This window comes from Lytechinus pictus, chromosome 16 (assembly GCF_037042905.1).
Source record: "Lytechinus pictus isolate F3 Inbred chromosome 16, Lp3.0, whole genome shotgun sequence".
NCBI lineage: Eukaryota > Metazoa > Echinodermata > Echinoidea > Temnopleuroida > Toxopneustidae > Lytechinus > Lytechinus pictus.
In genome coordinates, this window is record NC_087260.1 from 22,844,282 (window position 1) to 22,867,564 (window position 23,283).

The following is a 23,283-nucleotide window of genomic DNA, read 5'->3' on the forward strand; positions in this document are numbered from 1 at the left end:
TACAGGGTTGAGTATTTTATGGATTTGCTAAAGAATCTTCAAGAACTAAATCTTCAAAGTTTACATTTTATCCTAATCAATCTCATTATTTTTTTATGTTTTGTGTGTTTTAGTACACCAGTGGCTCTCTGCCGGTAATCATATTTCAACTCGATGTATTACATAATATTACCTCCTGTGTGTTTGAATTTCAATCTCTGATCAACTATTTTAATATTTATATTTTTGAATGATGGAAGTAAGAATTTGTACATTCTCAGTCAAGAATCCAAGTCTGAATTCAATTTTATCCTACTATTTTCAGATATGTGGGCATCATGTGTTCGGATATTTCATGCATACATCATCTCTAAGCTGCGCAGAGACAATCGGGAGGATACCGAGACGACCTTTCCTCTGACAATTAATACTGTCAATTGGTAAGATACATTGATGCTCAGAAGTTAGTGAACCCCATCAGAAAATGAACATATTTAAAGTGTTCAAGTTCTGCTGCATTTTAGATATTTAATTGTGAAGTTAGATGATAAGATATTACATTCGATAAAGAGTATTTCTCTTGGCTCGCCGAACATTGTAGTGTTGTTGTCTACATTCAACACTCAGCATAATGGAGTGCATTTTGTGGTGGGGTTCACTTACTTTTGAGCACGACTGTATATTATTGGTTTGATTGGTCAAATGTCAAGGCTATGTAGCTCCGTGCTTGGAGCCCATGATCTACTAGAACAGAGTTCTTCCTGTGCAATATGTATGACAGTCCTGGTATTCAGGAATGAACAAGTTAATTATATCTGTATGATATAGTGTAGGGACTGACTTATATCTTCACATTGATATTCTTGGAAATAAATAAAAGTGACACTTTTGATGATAAAAACACACAATGGATGTTTGTTCAGTTCAGCAAACTTCATTGGCTGTCTTTTGTAGGCTAGGCCTTTGCCGGAATGGACGGAAATCACAGAATACTGGAATCCGTGTGCAGATAAAACAAATGTTTGTCTTGTCTTGAAGATGAAAGTTTACAGCATTTATACAGCACAGACTCCTACAAAATAGGCATTCTAGTAATTGGGAGAGAATCTCTTCACTGTTTAAATGATTCTTTGTATAATATTTTGATTTGCTAGGATTGGGTTGAAGGCCTTTGAGACCAAACTTAGTCAGCACAGAGGATCATACCATCCCATCATCAAACTGGTTACCACACACAGACGGAAGGCAGCTCAAAAAATGGTAAGTCTTCAAATCTGAACAATAGATGATAGATCCAGATGAAGACTTTGAATCAAAACTCTAGAAATACAGCTTATTACGCAATGTTTTACTAATTACCTATATGCATCTTTGGGCCTATCTTAGAGTTTTATGACTGGCATTCCACTCAATGAGTTCGTCAGTTACCCAAAGGAGTCAATTGATAATTGTTGAAACATGGTAACAAGTTTTTATTTAAAGTCTTGATATCAAACTTTTTGGATAGATCCATCTATCCCAAAGTTGCTTCGAGATGCTGGTGTCAAGCCTCATGGGAAAGTTCTGACAATATATCTGACAATACATATCTGACCAGAAAAGGGTCCCTCGACTGGCTCATTTTTCGAAATAAATCGGCATATATGAAGATATCTCCTGAGGGATCAAATTCATCACCTGAAAACAGTAAAATAGCTCTAACCCTTCTGCCAGTCAAAATATAGTTCCAAAGTTGGTGATATTTCTTCCCAATTTGGGAAAAGGAAGTTCAGTAGTTACCCTCCATAGATTCAGTGTTAGATACTGTAGACAATCATATTCATACACTTTGTGAGTCAGCTATATCAGAACGATAAAAAAATTGAGAATGGGGTTGGCTCGAATGAATATGCTGCAATCGACCCAGATGAGGTGAATGGGTACCTGGCAGGAGTAATTCCTTGCATGCACTGAGCGCCGGTGATGGTAGCTCGAGCTAAACCCGGGGTAATAATAGCAGCGCTTTGTATCCTTAGGCAAAAAGCGCTTTATAAATCCAGCTATTATTATTATATTTGCCATCCATCCAAACCTTTGCGTTTGGGGGGCCCAGAATAGGACGATGTGATAGTTCAAGATTTATTTGTATAATTCTTTTGAGGGGGGATTGATTTTCTGTTATATTTTCACACAAGATAAACTTGCGACCACAAGATATAATTCTATGTCTTTTCTTTGTGTTTGCCTATTTGTAGGGGAAGGCCATGTTGGGTGTTATAGAAGATATGACGAAACCTGATCTTCCAGTAGACTTCAAAAAGATGAGGAGATGATTGTTCCTATTTCTCTTTTGTATGGCTGAAATATAATGATTATTTGAGTTGTCAACTTCGCTGTGCATGTCATAACTGTTTGCCGTTAGCGACGCTGCACCCACTACAGTATACTCCTCATGACTGTAGGCTACTTATTCTGTTATTCCAGAAACTTCAGGAGGATGAGAAGATGATGGATCCTATTGCTCCATCATATGGCTGAAACAGGTGATGGTTGATGGTGGCGATGACTGCTTAAGGTGACAGGTGCCCTATTACCGTGCGGAAACGACTACGGGTATATAATCAAGCATAGGATTCTTACTAAGTACCTGTACCCCAACAAACTATATATTTTTGGAAAGCTTATGAGCTGATCTACACAAAAATTTGCACTGTGGCATATAAGCTTTAGGCATAAGCAAAATATGGTCATTCAAAGTCATGACTTTAAAAATCATGATTTTTCTCTATATGAACTTTCTATGGTTATAGCTTCACAACATAGAGTGTAATTTAAGTTTTGATGGATTAATTTAATTCTCTGACTTCTTTGTGATGAATTTATGATGGCTTTAAGAAATATTCAGAGTAGAATTGTAAAAATTATGGATTAAACAAGCAGTCAGATAATGAGAAATCCAGAAAGGACTTTTATACACAACTCCACCTGTGGGGGTACCATGCACAAAAACTATCATTATTTTGTTGTACTCTTCAAGATACACAATTCTACAAAATTTCATGCAAATCCAATGATTAGAACGCAAGTTATTACATTTTTCATTTAAAAAACCCTCAATTTTGTATAATATCACGATAAAGAAAGGGCTATAATACTAATAATAACGGACATTTGTAACGTGCCATGTCTGTCACATAGTGTATGTAACTTGAAGTCACTGCCATATTGTGCAATACAGTAGCTCTCCCTATTTGGCCAACAGAGGGTGGTAGTCCACTTTGCTACATGGAATATCTGGGGCTTCAGCCAAAAAAATCTGGGGATTTTCTGACTTTTTTAAAGGCAGCATCAAAGGTTTTGGGGACAGATTTAATCACTTCCGGTGTGTAAAATACTACTTCCGGTTTGAGAATTGTATGAAAATATGTTTTAACCCCCCTCTTATTAAAAAAAGAGGTAGAATATTAAGATAAAACAAGTTGCATGATGAAGTACACACATGAAACTAGCAAAGGAGACCAAAAAATTAAAATCATTAAAATTTTTTTTTTTTAGGGCACCTGTCACCTTAATGCTTTCACTTTAGCAAAATACTGAGTAAAATACTTGAAAATTCTGGCTTAGGTATCAAATTTAATGGAGGTGATTTTTCATAATCGTTTTACCAATATTTCTCCCACTCACTTCCCTTTGTCTCTATCTGTCCATCATAATTCCTTTATTCTCCCCTTTTCCTTGAGCATTTACAAAAATGTCTAAAATTTCCATTCAGTGTTATACTTGTAATGCTGCAATCTTATGGAAGAAAACAAGGAGAGAAATTCCTGCTGCATATCTATGTGAATAAAAGAATCACAAAGTCAGATACTTGTAAAATGTTTGATTTTTTAGTGTCTTTATTTCACCAAAAGATTACATTGTGTACATTCTTTGCTTGTGACAAGATATGAGCATAATACATTCACAAACAATCATACATATCAAATATAGCATGATACAATTCATAAGTTACAATTTAATATTCTTAATTTAAAATAAGATGCAATATTATCACAAAGAAATTAATTTCATGAATGTTAGAATTTGTTGTATAACACATGAATGTGAGATGTTAGGATCCGTATGTCATTCTCAATTTAAAATTCACTGTAATCTCCCATGTGTAACATATACATGTACGCCACTGGAAGTGCTAAGTGAATACATAAACATACATGTAATGTACATGAACTTTTATGGATTCATTTTTTTCTATTATTTCTCAGTGGTTATTAACGATATAAAAAGCTGAAATAACATTGATGTCGAAGTTAGAGCACTTGTATGTTAAATTGGCAGGAAAAAAATATTTGTCATTGGATATCTCAGTCATTTTGGTAATATCATAACATTCAACAGATCACAACTGTGCCGTGCCTGGATATAAACAATTCTATTTGTCGGTTAACAACTGTTTTGAAATAATGTCACCTGCATTACCTGTTAAGCAGCATTGTGAGTTTGCCAACCTAACCAAAACTATGCATGCTGAATTTATTTTCATCCTGAAAAATCACAATCCAAATGAGGGGAATGTTTATGAGCATGTGGCTAGGCTTAATTTTGATTATATTACAAAACTGCACGTTTTCTCCAAATTTTTTCGAGGGTCAATGGTAAAAAAATTGTGCAAATCACATGGAAAAAAGATGTCACTTATACCTGTATATATATGGCTTTCTTTGGATTGACCAAGAAGTGATGATGGACAAAGAAACCCGAGCATCATCTTCTGCCGTATTACAGCCACGAAGTGATAGCCCTTTATACGGCTTTGTGTTGTCAAGTTAAACCTACATGTACTTGTAATGCATGCAGAAAAAATAACCCTTAAGCAGATTTAATCGGGTATTGGAACTCAACTTACAGAAAACGAACATCTTACTCCTGTCCTTTACATTTCAAGCATATATAATTTCTTCTACAAATGAAAAAAAATTATTTGGGCTAATGGACGAATCAGACAATAATACTTCTAGAACTGGCAGGATTATTAAACAGGATAGCCCGGGCATCTCCATGCTATCCTAGATAAGTCTCAAAATCGCCAAATGTAAATTTACATGTAACCGTAACGTGAATGTAATTTAAAATGTATAATAAATGTTGCCAAAAGAAAATAGGACCAGCCTGCTCGATAAAATAATATAAGAAATTAATTCTTACCCTTTCTACGACACTAGTAGATTACGATAATACTAAACTACATCTATCTACACACATGTCTACTGAACAAAATGATAAAAGAGAGTTACAATTGTGAGTTGCAGTAAATCTTTTGTATAATTAACATCAATTTGTTCCATAACGTCATGTTCTGTAAGGCAATATAAGACGTAAATCATGGCTAATAAAAGTTAGATTAGGTACCCAATTACACGACCATGTGAATAAATAAATTTCTTTTTGCTAGTCTGACCAATTTGATTTGAAATGTGCATTGATAATCATGTATTCACCGAAGGACTAGTTTGATAAAAATAATATAACTCGGGTTTTCCTTACTGTAGTAATTGGATTTCTTCTTACATCCCTTTGAACTTGAATATTGTGTAGCAAAAGATGCAAAAAAAGCCAGTGTTTGTTCAAAAACCTCCCCCCCCCCCGGTGAGTTTCAAATTGATTTTTAAAGGTCAAGTCCACCTCAGAAAAATGTTGATTTGAATCAATAGAGAAAAATCAGACAAGCACAATGCTGAAAATTTCATCAAAATCGGATGTAAAATAAGATAGTTATGACATTTAAAAGTTTCGCTTATTTTCAACAAAATAGTTATATGAACGAGCCAGTTACATCAAAATGAGAAAGTCGATGATGTCACTCACTCACTATTTCTTTTGTTTTTTATTGTTTGAATTATACAATATTTCAATTTTTACAAATTTGATGATTAGGACCTCCTTGCCTGAAGCACAAAATGTTAAAATAATGGAACTCCACGTGTCCAGGGAGGAATGAAACTTCATTTCACATGACAATGACGAGATAATCAAAATATTTCATATTTCATATAATGAAATAGTGAGTGAGTGATGTCATCAGTTCCCTCATTTGCATACCGACCGAGATGTGCATATAACTGTTTTGTGAAATGAAGCGAAACTTTAAAATGTCATAACTTTCTTATTTTACATCCGATTTTGATGAAATTTTCAGTGTTATGCTTGTTGAATTTTTCTCTTTTTATTCAAATCAAGTTTTTGTTGGGGTGGACTTGTCCTTTAAGAAGAACAGAAGTTCTTACTCCCAGTGGGTATCCAGCCCCATGGATGATATAACTAAGAAATATCAGAGTCCTACTAAAACTAGTCAAACATAAAAACAAAATTGGGATACAAACACAGATGTAAATAGTTTTATAATGCCATAAATTAACATCAAATGATACACTATATTCCAATAAGAGCTACAATTCTTCAGGGTTATCAAGAGATATATAAAATAAACAAAAACAATGTCTTTCCAGTTTATTCATGAAGTGAGACCAATAAATAGTATAATAATAGCCAATTTTTATAAAGCGCTTTTCCCAGAATGGCTCAAAGCACATTACAGCATATTATTACCCCGGTCATTGTATTCATTTCAATCCCGCACGAAAAGTGCACAATTTCCACTCCCTGGGGAGCATTCCTTGCATTCATCGCAGCCTCATTATGGCGCTGGCAAAATCAAACATACAATATCTTTCGCATCCATGGGTATCAGAGTCTCAACTAATTGACACACATTATGAGTTACAATTGGTGAATGAAGTCAACAACAAAATGCCAGTATTACGGAATGAAATAGAGTTTACTCTTCATACATGTAGATAGTTGGAATATTCTGTTGACATGAAATATTACTGTGAGATATGTACTTTAGCAATAATGTGTTTACGTTAGAGAAACATGTTTATTATTTTTCTAAACTAATCCAAAAATTATGGTTCATCTATAATATTCTGAAATGAACATCTGCAATAATATTAATGATTAAAGGAAAAGAAGAGGATTAGATAAGAGGTGGAGGAGGAGAAAAAAGGATTAGAAGGGGGAGGAGAATAAGAACTCATAAATCAAAATATGAAGCCACCTTGGTATGGAGTGAATAAATTTTGTGATTACTACAATGCACTATACCCTACTTTCACTATGGTTATAATAAATATGTCAGTTGGAAATATAGATAAAATAAATAAAATCAAAACAGACAAAAAAAGGCAATTGCAAGTCACTTGCCTTCATCATTGCAAAAGCATGCCTGACACTGCAACATGGAAATTATATCAGGATAGTACACAGATTACAATGTATAGCTAATTAGTATACATGAAATACCTATTGTATCTAATGTTCATTTCTAACATACCTGTACTCTGTGTTGATCTACACTATGCATAGGTATATTCACTATCATTTGCTATACATGTGTCTCAAATGTGATAAAATTGGTGCTTGTAAATAATGGAAATGCAAAAAAAAAGTGTTTATATTTTTACTGTGCATATGGAATGCTCCAAAGAAGAATATTCTCTGGAAAATTGGATGCATCCTTCAATATTTTCATTTTGTTTTTACTGGAATTTATTTGAAATTTTGGAATGTAAAACAGGGAGGGATAATAATAATTATAGTGAAATGAATCATGATATAAATCTTTGAAATATTACTTTCCAAGTCATTTTCTTATAATGGGTGTAAATCTATGCATATGTCATGAAACAATATGATAATTCAAGGCTCTGTCCTAGTCTAAGTGTTAGGTATGAAATATTTTAATGACAATTTCAATAATCCCCCTTCTGCTGTCCCAAACAATTAAGATCGCATTTCAGATAATGCATTTAGTCACAACTGTGCAATATCATCAGAAACCACATGTATTGGTGACTTGAATGTGTTAAGAACAAATAAAACACATTCATTGAGTATAGATTAATCACGCAACTTTCTCACATATATTTCTGAATGCCACATGAACAAGACGTGTCTGTTTTTTTTTTTTCAACAATGTGTTTCTCTCACAATATTTACAAATATATATTGCTCTGTATATACATGTTACAAATCAAAACACAGACAACATCTTTTGATCAAATGCGCTCTATATGCACCAATGGATAAATTGCATTCAAGTCAGAAACAAAGACTATCTGAGATTCACTGATTGCCTCAGCTGCACTCCAACATTATGTTGACAGTAATATCTTGTCTGTGACATGTTGGTTCAAGAGTGGAATAAATTTTCAACATATTTAGACTCATAATTGCATTATGTAAAGTACATTTATACATGGGTGTGACTCTGTGGAGTGGTGTGACAAAAATAGATGAGTGAAAAAATTTGTGGGGGTGAAAACATGCAGGGTAAACCTCTCGACAAATGTTTTCTTTCCCTCTTTGCTCCTCAAGGGTAACATAAAGGATTTTGATCACAGAAATGTTATCGTCGTTGTTTGGTTAAACTATGTACACACACTTGAACATTGCAGTTTCACTGCGGTAAAACCAATACCGTATTTGACTTAAAAATCAGATCATGTTTTCCGAAGTACTACATGTAATTCTCTCTCAAGCAAATAATCTTCTGTCTTATACACCAATATATTTGGGAGGGTGCTCTCAAAAGCCAGTCATTGTAATAATTTATGATCTATATGTAGAAATAGTGAATGGCAGGCTCTGTTAAGTGACCAATAGCATCAGGGTTTGTTCACTTATTCTACCAGTGAGAAAAACAAATGTTGATTTTAAAAGAAGAGATTCAAACAGTTTTTACCTCTCAAATTAGAATAGGTGTCAATCTTCGTCAACACAATAAGAATACATCCTAGAATATCTTCTGATCAGGTGGAAGAAGACATGACCGAATCGATTACTGAATTTGTCAATACCTAAAGATTTAATGCATGGATCACATCAATAAAAAAGTTATTGTGGTCAAGTGATCTAAGAGTCCCAGCACCATACATGTATATTTCCATGGTGATCATCAGCTATCATCGTGCTGTTCTCATTGGCTGTACAACATTACATGGAAACCATCATTGTCCTTGAACATAGGATAACTCCATTGTAGAGATGACAAAACTTTTACAGAAATCCAGAAAGCACCATTTGTATCTTGGTAGTAGCTTCATCAAGTGCTTATACAATAGATATGCTACATGCTCAACATTCTTGAGGGTCTGGACGACTATATTGCTCACAGCATCGACAATCAGTCACTGAATCTTTCAGTACATCTGGTTACTGGAAAAGCCACTAGCACCAAGTCTCTCATTGTTTCTCATCAGAGGCATAAAGTCCTTGACAAGCTATATTGTTCCTTGACAAGTCATTGTGCTATTCTACAGAGCTGTCGACGTCTCTTCAAAACCTGATGCCCCTTTCGACGTGCCATCATCACCATCCCCACCATGCTTTTTCTTGACAATGTTCCGCTTCCATGTCGGCATAGAGCGTAGCTTTGCATCCCGTTCTTCCTTGTTCTTATCAACAGTAGCCTCGACTTCCTCTTCTTTCTTCTTCTCCTTCTCTATCACAAGTTTACGCTTCCATTCCGGCACACCCTTCCATTTCGATTGCTCCTCTTCTTGCTTTCTTCTCTCCTCTTCTTCCTTAGCCTGTAAATAAATGGCAGAAAAGAAATATGAAAATGGATAAGTAAAACCGATGATATATCTATTTATTAATCATTCATTTCCCCTATATTTAATCTGATTATTCATTGCCAATACATATGGTATCTTCTAATGTGATAACTAGATGTCGTATTCCTTATAAAGCCGAAGCACTCTTGGAGTTTACAATCTGGGTTCCCATAACACAAAGATTAGCCATTAATCATACACTTGATTTTCATGATTGATTGCACATTGTAGTCAATGCAATTAATCGTAAAGAATATTTATGACGATTGCTAAGCGTTGTGTTGTGGGCCCCTCATGCAAATATTCTCTCCTTAATAACACTGTGGCAGCGGTGGGATATAAACCCATGCCTATCAAAGATGTTGTGTTCTTGGTTTTGCTCCAACCATCTTCAAGAAGGCACATCTATCACAGCATACCACAAGTTCTGAAACGCCCATGTTCACAGAAAATGCTTTAGATGAAATTCATTACAAAACAAAAAAGGGTACATGACAAGGCTTCTCTCTGATAATTCATGCAGTGTCACTTTTCCTAAAGTTAACTACTACCAACTACATGGAAAATGGATCCGTAAGAAATCTTATCTTATGATCAAGTTAGCATTTTATCACACAGAGATCTCAAATAAATAACTCCATGTTAATACTTTACAACATGTATATTTATATAAAAAAATACTTTACAAACAATAATTAACAACAGGAAATGAAAATGAGACCAAAATTGAAAGATACAAAGACATCTTAAGCACATTTCAGGGTATTCATGAATGGCCAAAAATATACAAATTAAATCCATATTTTATTTTTCAAAATAGAATTTGAAATTAGAAATACTCTGAAAATTTGTTTTGCCCTATTGATTGTGGGCCTGGCAGCCAACTTGGAGCACCAGATCAACGCTGCTCTATCCCTTAAATTGATGAATGCCAAACAGGGTAGCAGCAACTCCCATCTTTAAATGTCTTTTGGTCTGACATGGCTGGGACTTGAATTGCAGACCTCCCGGTTATGAGACGGATGCTTCACTAAATGACCCAACACACCGGTTGGCTCAGATTTATGAATGGCATAAACATTAGAATCACAAAGACTTACAATGGCATCTTTGAGTTTCTTGTCCACCATGGCTTTCTTCCAAGCTGGCATGCTATCATAGCCCTCTGGTAGCTGCACCGGTAGTGACACAGGCATTGTCGGCGTAGACACCTTCCTAGTCCTCTCCCCCATTGCAGAGACGGACGTCGGTGAGAGCGGTCTCGTTTCTACAGGCATTGAGATTCTCTTACTGTAGTCCTGTCTCTTTGGTGAACTCTTAGGAGAGACTTTCTGCGCCGTTGGTGGTGGTGCTACCGGTGCCTTCTGTGGTGGTGATGGTGGTGTGAAGCTCTTCTGTGGTGCTGCAGGAGCAATGGGTGGTGCAGGGGGTGCCATGGTGGGTGATGCTGGTATACCCTTTGCTGGCTTAGGCATTACCATCGGAGTTGGTTTGGGTGACTTTGGTGTTGTGGGAGGTGGTCCACCGTTATTGTTTGGTGATAGGCGGTAGGCATTGGACTGGGCCGAGTTGTTACCATTCTGGTGCTGCGGTGGGGATGGCTGCTGAGGAGGTGATGGCGTTTCCGATCTGGTGCCATTTGTCTTGGTTGGCTTCAGCTGGAACTGGTTGACACTGTTGTCAGTCTCATCTGTTAATTGGACACATTGATTTCAATTCACGGATCATGACTTATATTCATTGAATTATGATAAACCATTGAATGCATTAGTAAGGATTACTAGAATGAGGTACCTTTGAAACAGTTCTAATATGCCTAAGAGGGTGTATGGGATGTTTCCAAGGTAAAAATTGTAGACAAAATTGTGGCGTAGATCCTTGTTATTTTATAGACCATAGGTTTTAATCCTCATCTCAAAACCATGACTGGTCTATAGGACTAGTCATTAGTACCATTCATAAGCACATTTCTCTTTGCTGAAATAAATAAATGGTCGCAGAATACATTTCAGCCAATCATTTGATAATGATCCATATCACCATTGAAGTATATTCAACTTAATATGTATAATAAAAGAATATATGCTATTACCTGTCATTACTATCATCATCAATATCATCATACAATATATTGGAGAGCAGCCTACACTAGACATCAACAAAATTAAACCCCCGAAAAATATCAGGTCTTTTGACAAGCTTTATCAAATCTTCACTGATAAGTGAAGTTGTATCTTTCTTGCATTTTGCAATGTAAATGTTGCCTTAATTGAAGCTTACTTGTGAAAAGAGAAATCAGTAGGCTAAATTATGCAAAAGAGAAAGAACTAACCTTTAATCTCCGGTGAAGGTGGTTTGCTCTGCTTTGGGGTGGGGCGTAACCTACCAGAGAAATTTTGGAGCTCAGCCATTAGGTTATCCATGGGGCCCTCGTTGGAAACTGACTTCTTCTTTTCTGAAAATCAAAGCAGACAGGAAATACAAATTAACTCAATCAATTTGTTAAACATTCATTTAATATTGATGTAATGTACATAGTACTCAGAAGTTATAAAACCTACTTTTGCTGTTTTTTTTGCTTTTTGATTTATTTTTAGCACATTCTCTTACTCAATTTCTATCCCTTTCTTTTGCTCTCTCTCTCCCTCTCTCTGAAAATATACCTTTGGATAAAGAAAACATGTTTGTAAACATTTACTTATAACTCAACAGCAGTAATTAATCTTACCTTTGTAAAAGATCGAACAAAATTATTATTATTAAGCATGAATTACTGAGAGTAAAACAATATTACAATAATAATTTCTTCAGCGCAGTATACAGGAAAAGGACAACAGTTGTATAATAAAAAAACAATTGTGTTCAATGGGTTGATATCACTAAAGGTACACATGTTTAAATGTGTTAGTACATACAGTAGCTAGGGACATTTGAAAAACTACTTCTTATCGCAAAGTCCATTTACATGGCATCACAAAGATTTGTTCGTTGTTAGTTCATATAGTTGTAAGTAAAATGTGGTGATGAAAATGATATCTAAAATACCTAAGCTAGTGAGTGATACGTGTTGATTCAAAAGCATATGTATTTCCGATGAAAGATCTACATTGTACCTTTGAAACTTGCGATCAATGCCAAGTCTATTTTAGGACCACAAGTCATTAATAAATCTTGTAATTAATTGCAAAATTCACATTGATTGCTGATCTTATTCTCACACAGAAATAAACAAAATATTTCGATCGGTCAATATATACTGATTTATGGTATGTAATTTTGATTAATCAATTTACAAAACAAACATCCTGTAACACCTCGTCCGCAAGATTACATGTATATTGATCAGTCAGACCCAGTGGCGGACCGTGACCCAGAGAGACAAATGATTGGAGGGGCACTGTATTGTTTGTGAACAATGCTGTGCCCCTCCAATGCTTTGTCTCCTCCGGGTCACGGTCCGCCACTGGTCAGACCCATCATATTTTCATTTTATTATTTTCTTTACTGTCCGCTCAGATTTGCTTTCTTCTTCACACAATACTATACTTTTTAGTCACAGGTTAAGGCTAGTGCAACATACATGTATTGGGCATGAATGATACATAGAATGGATTTAGGGATTGACAGAGAGTAAAAATGGGACGATTGCCAGAAAACATGAGCAACATCTATTACTCCATTCAATACCACATGCTACAAATAGAATGGTAGATAAACATAGCAACATTCAATTGACAGTTAAAGGTGAGGAGTGTGTGTGTGCATGTGAGGGAGGAAAGGGGTGAATAAAACATTAACTTGAAATTTAGAAATATCAAATTAAACATGTAAAGTTACAGACTATGCGTGTCTCATATAATCTAAAGATATAATATAGTATATTACTGCAATTATACTCCTACATGTCATGCCTTCATAAAACATTTCCTCAATGTTTAAAACCTGTCTCAAGTTTTTGGAAGATTCATAAAGAAAATTAAGATTGTTAGACATTTATTAAAATGTCAAATGAATATTATCTATTTTTCATTGGTTGATTCTCTGTGAAATTTTACTTTGGAAGTTATGTCAGATAAAAAATAAGCAGACTTATTTTTTTAGATTGTCAAAAACTCAATGTAAAAATCAAAATTGACGAACATGAAAAATATTAAAAGATAGGATGCATATCACACAAGACATGCAATTTGGCAATATTTTCCAAATATTAGTCATTTACGTTTACACTTGCAGAATCACTTAAAATGAATAAAAACAGGTTTATTCATAGAGTAGTGTTCATTCTCATCTTCATTAATTCAATAGATGAGATTGAAAATGCATGAGAATTCAAATTTATCATACACCTGCAAATTATTACATGGGATAATTTCTTGAATGAATTTTAATTCATACAATGAAATATCCCTTTAATTTGGGCATGACTTGCAAACATGAGCCAGCTATAAGGCTGTCCTTAGTTTTTTTTCTTATTTTAGATTGAATGAGTCAGGATTATGTTGGCTATTATGCTACTTGTATTATCTGTGAGGTCTAAAGAAAGGAAGGAAGGGCTACATTAAAGGACAGCTGTTAAACATAAAAACAATACAGACAAAAGTGAAGAGATTTCAGAGTATCCTATTAGTCTTCTAGAATACAACCAGCTTTCCAAACATTGTACACAAGCTATCATGGATAGATACGGTAATATTATATTCTACCAACCTTTAAGAATATAATGTCCCTTCATTCATTCATTCAAACACTCAATATGAATGAATGAATGAATTAATTAATTGATTATTTAATTCATTCATTCATTGATTGATTGATTGATTAATTAATTAATTATTTAATTAATTAATTAATCAATCAATCCATTTATCTATCTATCCATTCATTCATTCATTCATTCATTTATTTATTTATTTGTTTGTTTATTTATTTATTCATTTATTTTTCTACCTATCTATCTATCTATTCATTTATTTATTCATTCATTCATTTATCTATTCATTTATTTATTCATCTATTTATTTATTAATCTATTTATTTATTTATCTATTTATCTATTTATTCATTCATTAATTTATTCATTCATTAAATGGGATAATTTTCTGTCAGAGAGCGACCCTCAAAAGCCTGAATGTTTCAGGTGAATTAACATAAAAGCATTTCATAAAACAAACAGTCAGTGATTTTCACTCTTTTACTGTTATACACTAATAAATTCCTTACATCTGATTGGCTGGGAGCAAATTAGTTGGTGAAAATCATGGACAAAACTTTTCATGAAGCACTCCCCACATATGCCCTAATAAGAAGTGCAATGCTGAAAAAAAATTATTAATAAAATGGTTTTATAATGTATCAATTTTGAAAGCAATTTCGGTCAATGCTCATGTTGCAATAAGTTCTCGTCTTCTATATGACATCGTAACCTTACTGAATTCTAATGCCAAAATAATTTTTTGAAAAAAACATGAAAATATTTTCAACAATAAATGATCTCAACAATGAGAAAAATTATTTTATCCTCCTGCTTTTTCCATTTTCTGATTTTTTTACCTCTGCTCATTTCCATTCATTAATTACTTGGGCATTGTCTTTGCTTTGGCATTCATAAAGAGTTGTCACTTTTTATGAATTAAAATATTCTTGAATAAGTGCCAAAGACCAGAAGAAAACAATAACTTAGTATATTTTCAGGTCTTCCTTGAAGATTCAGATGATTTATTATCTTAATGAAACTACTTATGGGTACAAAGGAGGGGGGAGGAGGGGTCAAAGGAGCAAATTACTTTACAAAGTTAACAGCATATAGTGTACTTTGTTTCATAAACTGTTTCAAGTACATGTATGTAAACAAATGGACTTGTCATAGATAACATTTCCATTTTAATATTTTATATATCTTATATGTATCTGAAGTATATCCCAGATATATTTTAAAATGTCAGAAAATATCTGAAAGTTCTAATTCTCAAAGAAACATGTCCAATAAACAATCCCCACAGCATCTCTGTACATTGATCATTAAAAAGACCCATTGGCTTTACAACGTACCCTCTAGAAAGTGAAAATGAAATGTCAATGTGTACTCCATTGCAACAGAACGTAAACAAAAACGGGAACCTAAAGTGAATTACCATTGATGATTATGTCTCAATCAGGGTCAAAATAAACATAATCACGACACTTTTGGTTGTAAATTGAAAGGTTGAAGCAACATGAATTGATTCTCCTCCGGTAATGAAGTACTAATGGTATTTCCACATCCTCTACTTTTTCAATTCAAAGAACAGTGGCAGATCAAGGGTTCTAAAATAGAGGGGATGCAAAGGCCGAGTGGGTATGGGGCACATACATGCATGATAATATTCTTATATTTATTGTACATGTTGACATGTTTTCATCATCTTTTGTTTTGTTCTGTGTTTATACGTTGTATCTACTTGTGTGTAAACCAGTAAAAGAAGAATTTCCTTTATGGACAATAAAGTTATTCAATTCAATACAATTCTATGTATGCCAAATGGTGATTTTCAAAAAATAAAAAGTGGGGGCATGGGTCCCTATAGCCCCTGCAGCAACCTGCCACTGAGGACCATGTTTTATAAGAAGTTTATTTCACCTCCGAAAAAAATGGGGAACAACATAAGTTGATTCTTCACTTTGTAGTGAAAGGAAATTGAAGAGCATTATTTCAAAAAGGGTATTTGTTTGTAAATGTTTATTACCGCCAACATTCTTTCCATTTCTAATCTTTCACACTTTCGTGAATATGAATCAGGTTAATAATTGCTCATACTTTGTCTACAAAGCCTTTATGACTAATGACTATCCATGTAATTAGTTTTAATTGCTCATAAAAGGCAATTCAATTGTTGATGATTTCCAAATTCACTATCATGGTGTGCATGCTTTTAGATTTTATTCAATTGATGTTCTTATGTAGTGATAGAGCAGGCAGTCAACTCGACAAAAGATTATTTTTATTCTTTATAATACCATTATCTCTAGATTTTCTTAATCTACATGTGTGAAATATTGATGGGTGAAATATCAATAAGCAATAAAGAGAGGAGATCTTGAAGTGATTTTTAATTTGTGAAATATCTTTTCTTCTATGAGTTCAAATCATGCGAGTTCAATTAGAATTCAAGTCACATGAGATTGCATGTTTGCATGACTCTCCTGATATTTCAAAAACTTTTTTTGAGATTCAAGGTTTGCTTCCCAGCAGGGTTATTCAAGCTCAACAATGAGAATTTAGCGGTACATTAGTGAGATCATAAGTTTGCCAAAAGTTACATGAACTTCATGATGATTTTAAACGTTATTGTGTTGGTTAGAACGTATGTGACTAGGTTTACCGTGATTGCTGATAATGTGAATAAAAAAGACGCTGAACAACACTATTCTAGGGAGAAGAGCAAATTAATGGTGACATATATACGGCTCTAGAATATCTGGGCTACTACTGATCTACAATCTACATTTTTATCTGTTATCAATGTATAGTTGTGTGGCTAAATGTGAACAGGGAATGTTGTTAGTATTAAAGTAATGCAAAATATAAGCTATGAAATGAACAGGTTATGTTTATAGAAAAGCTAAAACACTTTTAGGTGAATAAAAGAGTTGAGAGACTAACCTTTTGAAACTGTCTTGAGTTGGACTGCCGAGAGGCCATCTAGGAGACCTCCACCTCCTCCTCCTATTCCTCCTGTGGGCTTATTAACTGCAGGTGGTGGGGGTGGGGGTGGGGCGTTGGGTGCCGGTGGAGGAGGGGGTACCATTCCACCCATCGGTGGAGGTGCAGGAATGTGCTGTGTGCTCATGCCTCCCATGGCAGGTGGGGGAGGGGGTGGAGGAGTGAAACTGGCTACGGCGGGAGGGGGCGGTGGTGGTGGTGCATACGACGACGTAACAGGTGCGGACATCAAGTGCGTTGGCTTGGGACCACTTGGTACTGGTGGGGGCTGAGGGGGAGTTGGAGGGGCAACACCAGGGGGTGGCGGGACATCCTGTGGGTACAGTATCCCGCTTCGTGGTCTTGCGTTAGCACCCGGAATCTGCATGAAGATGTTGTTTGTATTGTTGGTATTGGCTGACGGCATAGGAGGAGGTACTGGTGGGGGTGCATGTGCCGGTGGTGGGGGTACAGCTGCCACACTCATCGGTCTCATCGACCCTTGATGGGGTATCTTTGATATCTGTGGAGGGGGTGGTGGGGGTGCTTGTACGGGTGGTGGAGGTACATCAGGTATAATCCCATACGTGTGCTCCATAGAATTCCGATATGCAACATTGTCAATATAAGTGCTTCCAACAACAGTATCATCATACACCAATCCGCCATATTGGCTTTGTATTCTGTACTCCTGGCTCTGTGTTCGCACCATACGTACGTCCACTCCATTCCCATAGGACATTCTCTGAACCGATGTGTTCTCGATCATGGTCAGTCTTGTGTTTGGGTCTCTTACCGGAGCAGGCGGTCTGCGTTTGACCGTCTGATCACTGCCAGGTGTATTAACATACTCACTCTCTCTCGTTACCGCTACACCACCAGCTGGTCTTGTTGACTCTCTCTCACTCGCTACTTCCTGCTCTTTAAGCTGAGCTATTCGTTCTGCGATCCTGGATTTAGAAGGAGAGGTAACCTCAGGTCGATTCTCACTTTTTGCGCCATCGGCAATGACCGGTGCCAACGAGATAATCTTTTTCCTTGGCGGTGACGTAGCACGGAGCGGCTCATCCTTTGGCTTATCCTCCTGCTGCTTGAAGCGCGCCCTGATGGCTGCAATGTTCTCTTTAGTATCACCTGCTATCTCCGCCATTGGGGGCGGGGGTGGAAACTCAAACTCCTGACTGGGACAGCTGGCCATCGCTTGCTGATCCACAGGTGGGGGAGGGGGTAACAAATCTGTCTCCTCCTTACTGGGTTCCACCTTCTTACTCTTCTCCTTCTCTGCCGTTTCATTCTCATTGTTATCGAGCTTCAGGGAATTCTTCAGAGCGGGAGGCGCATCTTTCATACTGACGTACCCGCAGTCCTCCGGCAACTCATCCTCTTCTTTCCTCGCCGCCGTGTTTCCATTGAGGAAGGCTAGCGGAGGAGGGACAAATGTAGCACCGTTGTCACCTTCATGGAAGACATCATCCTCGGTTGAGGTGCTGATCTTTCCTGGGCTTGGTGGCTGACTGGTGTCATAGGCCGAGTCAGCAGCAGACTCAGACTTGCAAGTCCCATTGGTTAATGGTGGAGGAGGAGGTACATTAGGTATTGCACTGCAAGCAAAGAAAAGAAATACATATATTAGAAGATATGCTGAAAGGTAAATGTAACAATAAGGCGACAGCTAGATAATATAATTTTCGTGGAGTAGTGGAGGCAGGGGGTGACAAGACAGGAGGGAGGAAAGAGGGGCTTTAACAGATGGAGAAAGGTGAAAATAAACCACAAAAAGAGAAAATTAATTCACCATGCAAGAAAATTGTAACTGAAAATTGTCCTTCATTTTCTCAATATCAATGGAACTACTATGAAGAAACTAAGAATAGACATCAAGGGTAGAGAAAGAGAAACTTAAAAGCCTAACCCAAACATAAAAACAGAAATAGATAGATAGAATTTGGAGAAACAAAAAGAAATTGGATTGCCAGAAAATAAAAGATGGAAAGAATAAAATTAGAAAAGCCCCTAAGGTATTTTGCAGACTTGGTCAGAGACCTTGCAAACTCTGTAATGCAAACATAGGACATAACTTTTCATGAACTTGAAATTTGTGCCATTTCCCATAACAGTGTTTTCTTGAATTTATCAACTTCAAATTTAAGTAGTGACAAGTTAATTAGTATTGTTTTTATGGATTGTCAGTGGAACATCACGAAAATAAGAGTAATCGTACCAAAAGAAGAGTGAGAGAGCAATAATGATGCAGGCAGAGTATATAAGATGAAGGTGGGATAAGAAAAAGTAACACTTTAAGAGAGAAAGAAAGGCGGAATAAAGGTGGAAAAGAGAGAGATAGGGAGAGGTGAAAAGAATGAGTGAGACATATACAAACATTTTCTATGAAATAAATACACCACATCCTTCCCAAAGAGGCTTAATATTGTAAGCATTACTCCTAATAATACAAGTCTACCCTGAAAATAACCTTTCTTTCGAACCAGCCCAAATATTTCATTTCCCCCGACGTTTCCTTCCCTGCATGCACTGGGGCATATGCTCTAACACGGTCTGTCAGTGCATGCTACTTCGTCATACGAAACTCTGATCAACTCTAAATTCTCAAAGTTATTAATAGGCAAACGAGAGGAAGAGAGATGCTGGGCCGAGTTCTGAAATGTAGGGAAAAAATGACATTTATACTCGGATGCAATCTCATCTGACTGATTTATGGACAGAATTTCCTTTGATCTAAAGTAAGATGCCCTTTTCACTCCTGATATCTTCTGGAATATAGTATATGTGAATGCTAACCAGAGTTCGAAAGATATAGGCATGTCTGGATATTTGTAACCATCCGATTCAAAACCCACAGTGAGGGACTGTACAGGGATGTTGAGTCTTTGTTTTTTTTTTTTTGGGGGGGGGGGAGAAAATAAAGCAATTGATTAACTAAAAACAAAATCTACTTGATTAAATGTGGAAGAATTTCAGGGAGAGATGGAAAAATGTGGAGAAAAGAATGTTTGAAGTTGATGTTCACTCAAGCATAAAAAATAGAAGTGTAAGATTTGTTGAAAAACTTTGATGCCCAAGAAAATGGTTGGATTTCTTGACTTCTTTTCTTTGAAAGGAGGTGAGGAGAATTGTTCTTTGAAATTGATTTTTTTTACATATTTATTTGGAAGTACAAATAAGTATTTCAGCTATTCAAAGAGAAAAAAAAACTTGAAAAACTACATGTGAATACATCATAATCAAATTGACAGCTGCAAAGCTATCTTTAAACATCCCATTCTATGGTCACTTTACTAAAATACATTAATATTCCCTATAGAAAGTGTTTTAAAGAAACCACTGCATTAAAGATATATCAATTTCACGATCAACAAAGCTTCTTTGACAGAATAAAACATGTGCAGTCAATAACATGGACTTAATCCATTATACAAAACAAGACTTAACATTTCGTTACCACATAATTATCCTACGTGACACTTTTTGTTCATATTTTGGCAAACGATGTGTCAAATTTTCAAGCATGAAGGACCACAAACTGATGTGGGAAATGAAATCCAGCAGTGTTTAGGTAGGTCATGGAGGGTCATGGTGAGTGGATAGCAATTAGGATGAATCCGTAAAGGAAAGGACCATAATGGGTGCTAATTAGAAGCTAATCCAGGAGGGGACTTCATCAAGTTTGAAACCAGAATGACCTCGTCTTTTCACAGTCACACAAGGAGACATGACAGCATGTTTTGGACTCTTTATTTTCTATGTTCAAAATGAACAAAAATGAAGTAAACATTCATCTATCTATCCATCTATCTTCCTATCTATCTTTCCATTCATCCATCCATCCCTTGATAAATTTAGACATCCATCCATCCATCTATCTATCCATCAATCCATCCATCCCTTGATCTACCTATCTATCTATCTTTATGTCTATCTGTCTGTCTGTCTGTCTGTCTGTCTATCTATCTATCTATCTATTTATCTATAGATTGAAGTAAAACTTCCAAGAGCTTATGACCAACAATCCTTTGCTGACACGTCACTCATAGTACGGTTTAAAAAAATGATAATTCCATGACAAAGTCTGAAAGGTTCCTTTTGAAAATTTAGGTAAATACTTCAGCTTCAATTTCTTGCAATGGACAAAATAAAAGAATTTTGTGCTATCTTTTATCTCAAGAAATGTATAGCTTGCAGAAGGGGGTAGAGGAGGCGGGTGTCTAGGAGAAATATGCAATAGCTGCTCTTATCCTTACCTCATCCTTGATTCCTCGCTTTCTGCTACATCCAGAAACATTTTCTCCACGTTCCTAGCTTCATCATGGTCATTCAGTGCATGTTGGAACTGCATTGTGGGTAATAAATGGACAGAAAGAAGAGAAAAAGAAGCAACGATTAAATCAAGAATCTTCTGTTGCTATAACTAACACACAACATGAAGATGATCTTTATTGCTGTATACGGCTTCATCTTCAAAATTAACTTAAACTTCACAGCAATGATGTCAAGGGGATAGAATTTAGACCTTACAATAATGAAATCTTTCTTCACCAAACTGCTTATTTCATATACCACACCTACAAATTAATTTGCCTGTTTATAGCCATAGGTCGGAAATGAGACAAAAGAACTCAATTCATGTTAAATATGAGAAAGAAATAGGACACCTATTTCCTTATAGACATTGTAAAAGTAAAACCAGGGACACGTTACATGGAACTTTGTGATTGATTATGGAGCAGATTTATAAGATTGATTGCATTTATTATTGTGTATGATCAATTATAAAATTTATTCCTACAATCAATTGCTAAGCTTTATGATATAGAACCATGTGCCTTGTACAATACTAAGGATAAAATCAAGAATAAACAAGGAAAGCATTACATTTCAATTATTAACAAAGAAATATTTATATGATACATGTAGTAAAATGGAAAATGAAAGTAAGTCTACATGTTACATTTGAGTTTAAGCATAATATTGAAATAGGCCTCAATTCTTATATCTTAAAAAAAAAATAGTTTGACGATATTATAGAAAAGAGGTAATTGATGAAGAAAAGCAATCGTATGCTTATTACTAAAATAAAAAAAAACATTCAAGATGAAAACAAAAGATCAATCAATATCAAACAAGCGAAAGAAAGTGGAGTGCAATAGATTATAATTGAGCTTGAAGTCACTGAAAACCAAAATTTAACCTGTGAATCTGCAAATATGAATATACAATAGCATTGATTACATAAAATTAGTATACAGTGAGCAGAAAAAGACACTAACAAGTGAAGTGGAAAAGAGACTAAAATATAAATACAAAAATATATCTATAAACAGAACTTACAAGGTTAACATAATGTTATATGAATATGTGATTAAATTGATTGAAGAAAATTGAGTGAAAATATATCACATTTGAACTAGAAGTAACTTCAAACCAAACACAGCTTACCTTATCTGTACCTCTCTTTGAACCCGATGCCCCCATTATATTGACCAAATCAATCAACTGGACGGACCAGAAAATATCACCAACTATCGCCCACCTCCCTACCATCACTAGACTATCAAATGTTTCTAAAATTGTTTGAAAAATACACCTCTACACCTGGCGCAAATGACTTTTTGTTCCATATTAGGAAAGTTTATAAGATAATCATGCTACATGTATTGCGTGACATTCTTGGATTGAAATAACAAGGGTGCAGTTTAAAAAGACAAGAACAGGAGATAGATCACACATCTGTTAATAAAACATACATTGTCAATGGATAGTATAAATACTCAAATATGCTTTTCACACTGTACTTTTTTTCCTTAACCCCAGGAAATTGGTGGGGCTAAGGGGGGGGCCTTAGCCCCACCAATTTCCCGGGGTTAAGCTTAGCCCACTTCGTTTTCACACTACGTTTTAGCAAAGTGGGCTAGCACGGTAAATAGTACGGTACTATCTGGCCCTGCAAAAAAG

General features: G+C 35.5%; 2 protein-coding genes across 7 annotated transcripts in view; one reads left to right on the plus strand and one right to left on the minus strand.

Annotated features, from left to right (window-relative positions):
• Nucleotides 1–3,821, plus strand: part of LOC129279567 (telomerase reverse transcriptase-like) — a 45,625-nt gene extending 41,804 nt beyond the window's left edge. For 2 of the 4 annotated variants that reach the window (XM_064111540.1, XM_064111543.1), the window contains 3 exons: nucleotides 305–419; nucleotides 1,134–1,239; nucleotides 2,214–3,821. In XM_064111540.1, the coding sequence (XP_063967610.1) occupies nucleotides 305–419; nucleotides 1,134–1,239; nucleotides 2,214–2,291 (299 nt within the window). In that variant the 3' untranslated portion in view covers nucleotides 2,292–3,821. The remainder of the gene's footprint in view (nucleotides 1–304; nucleotides 420–1,133; nucleotides 1,240–2,213) is intronic. The other 2 variants (XM_064111542.1, XM_064111541.1) reach the window with 2 other exon arrangements.
• Nucleotides 3,822–3,836: 15 nt separating this feature from the next.
• The window catches only part of LOC129279353 (uncharacterized), a 48,250-nt gene continuing 28,803 nt past the window's right edge, over nucleotides 3,837–23,283 (minus strand). For all 3 annotated transcript variants that reach the window (XM_064111544.1, XM_064111545.1, XM_054915444.2), the window contains 5 exons: nucleotides 21,573–21,661; nucleotides 17,275–18,914; nucleotides 11,968–12,090; nucleotides 10,736–11,325; nucleotides 3,837–9,608 (listed from right to left, as the gene is read on the minus strand). In XM_064111544.1, the coding sequence (XP_063967614.1) occupies nucleotides 9,333–9,608; nucleotides 10,736–11,325; nucleotides 11,968–12,090; nucleotides 17,275–18,914; nucleotides 21,573–21,661 (2,718 nt within the window). In that variant the 3' untranslated portion in view covers nucleotides 3,837–9,332. The remainder of the gene's footprint in view (nucleotides 9,609–10,735; nucleotides 11,326–11,967; nucleotides 12,091–17,274; nucleotides 18,915–21,572; nucleotides 21,662–23,283) is intronic.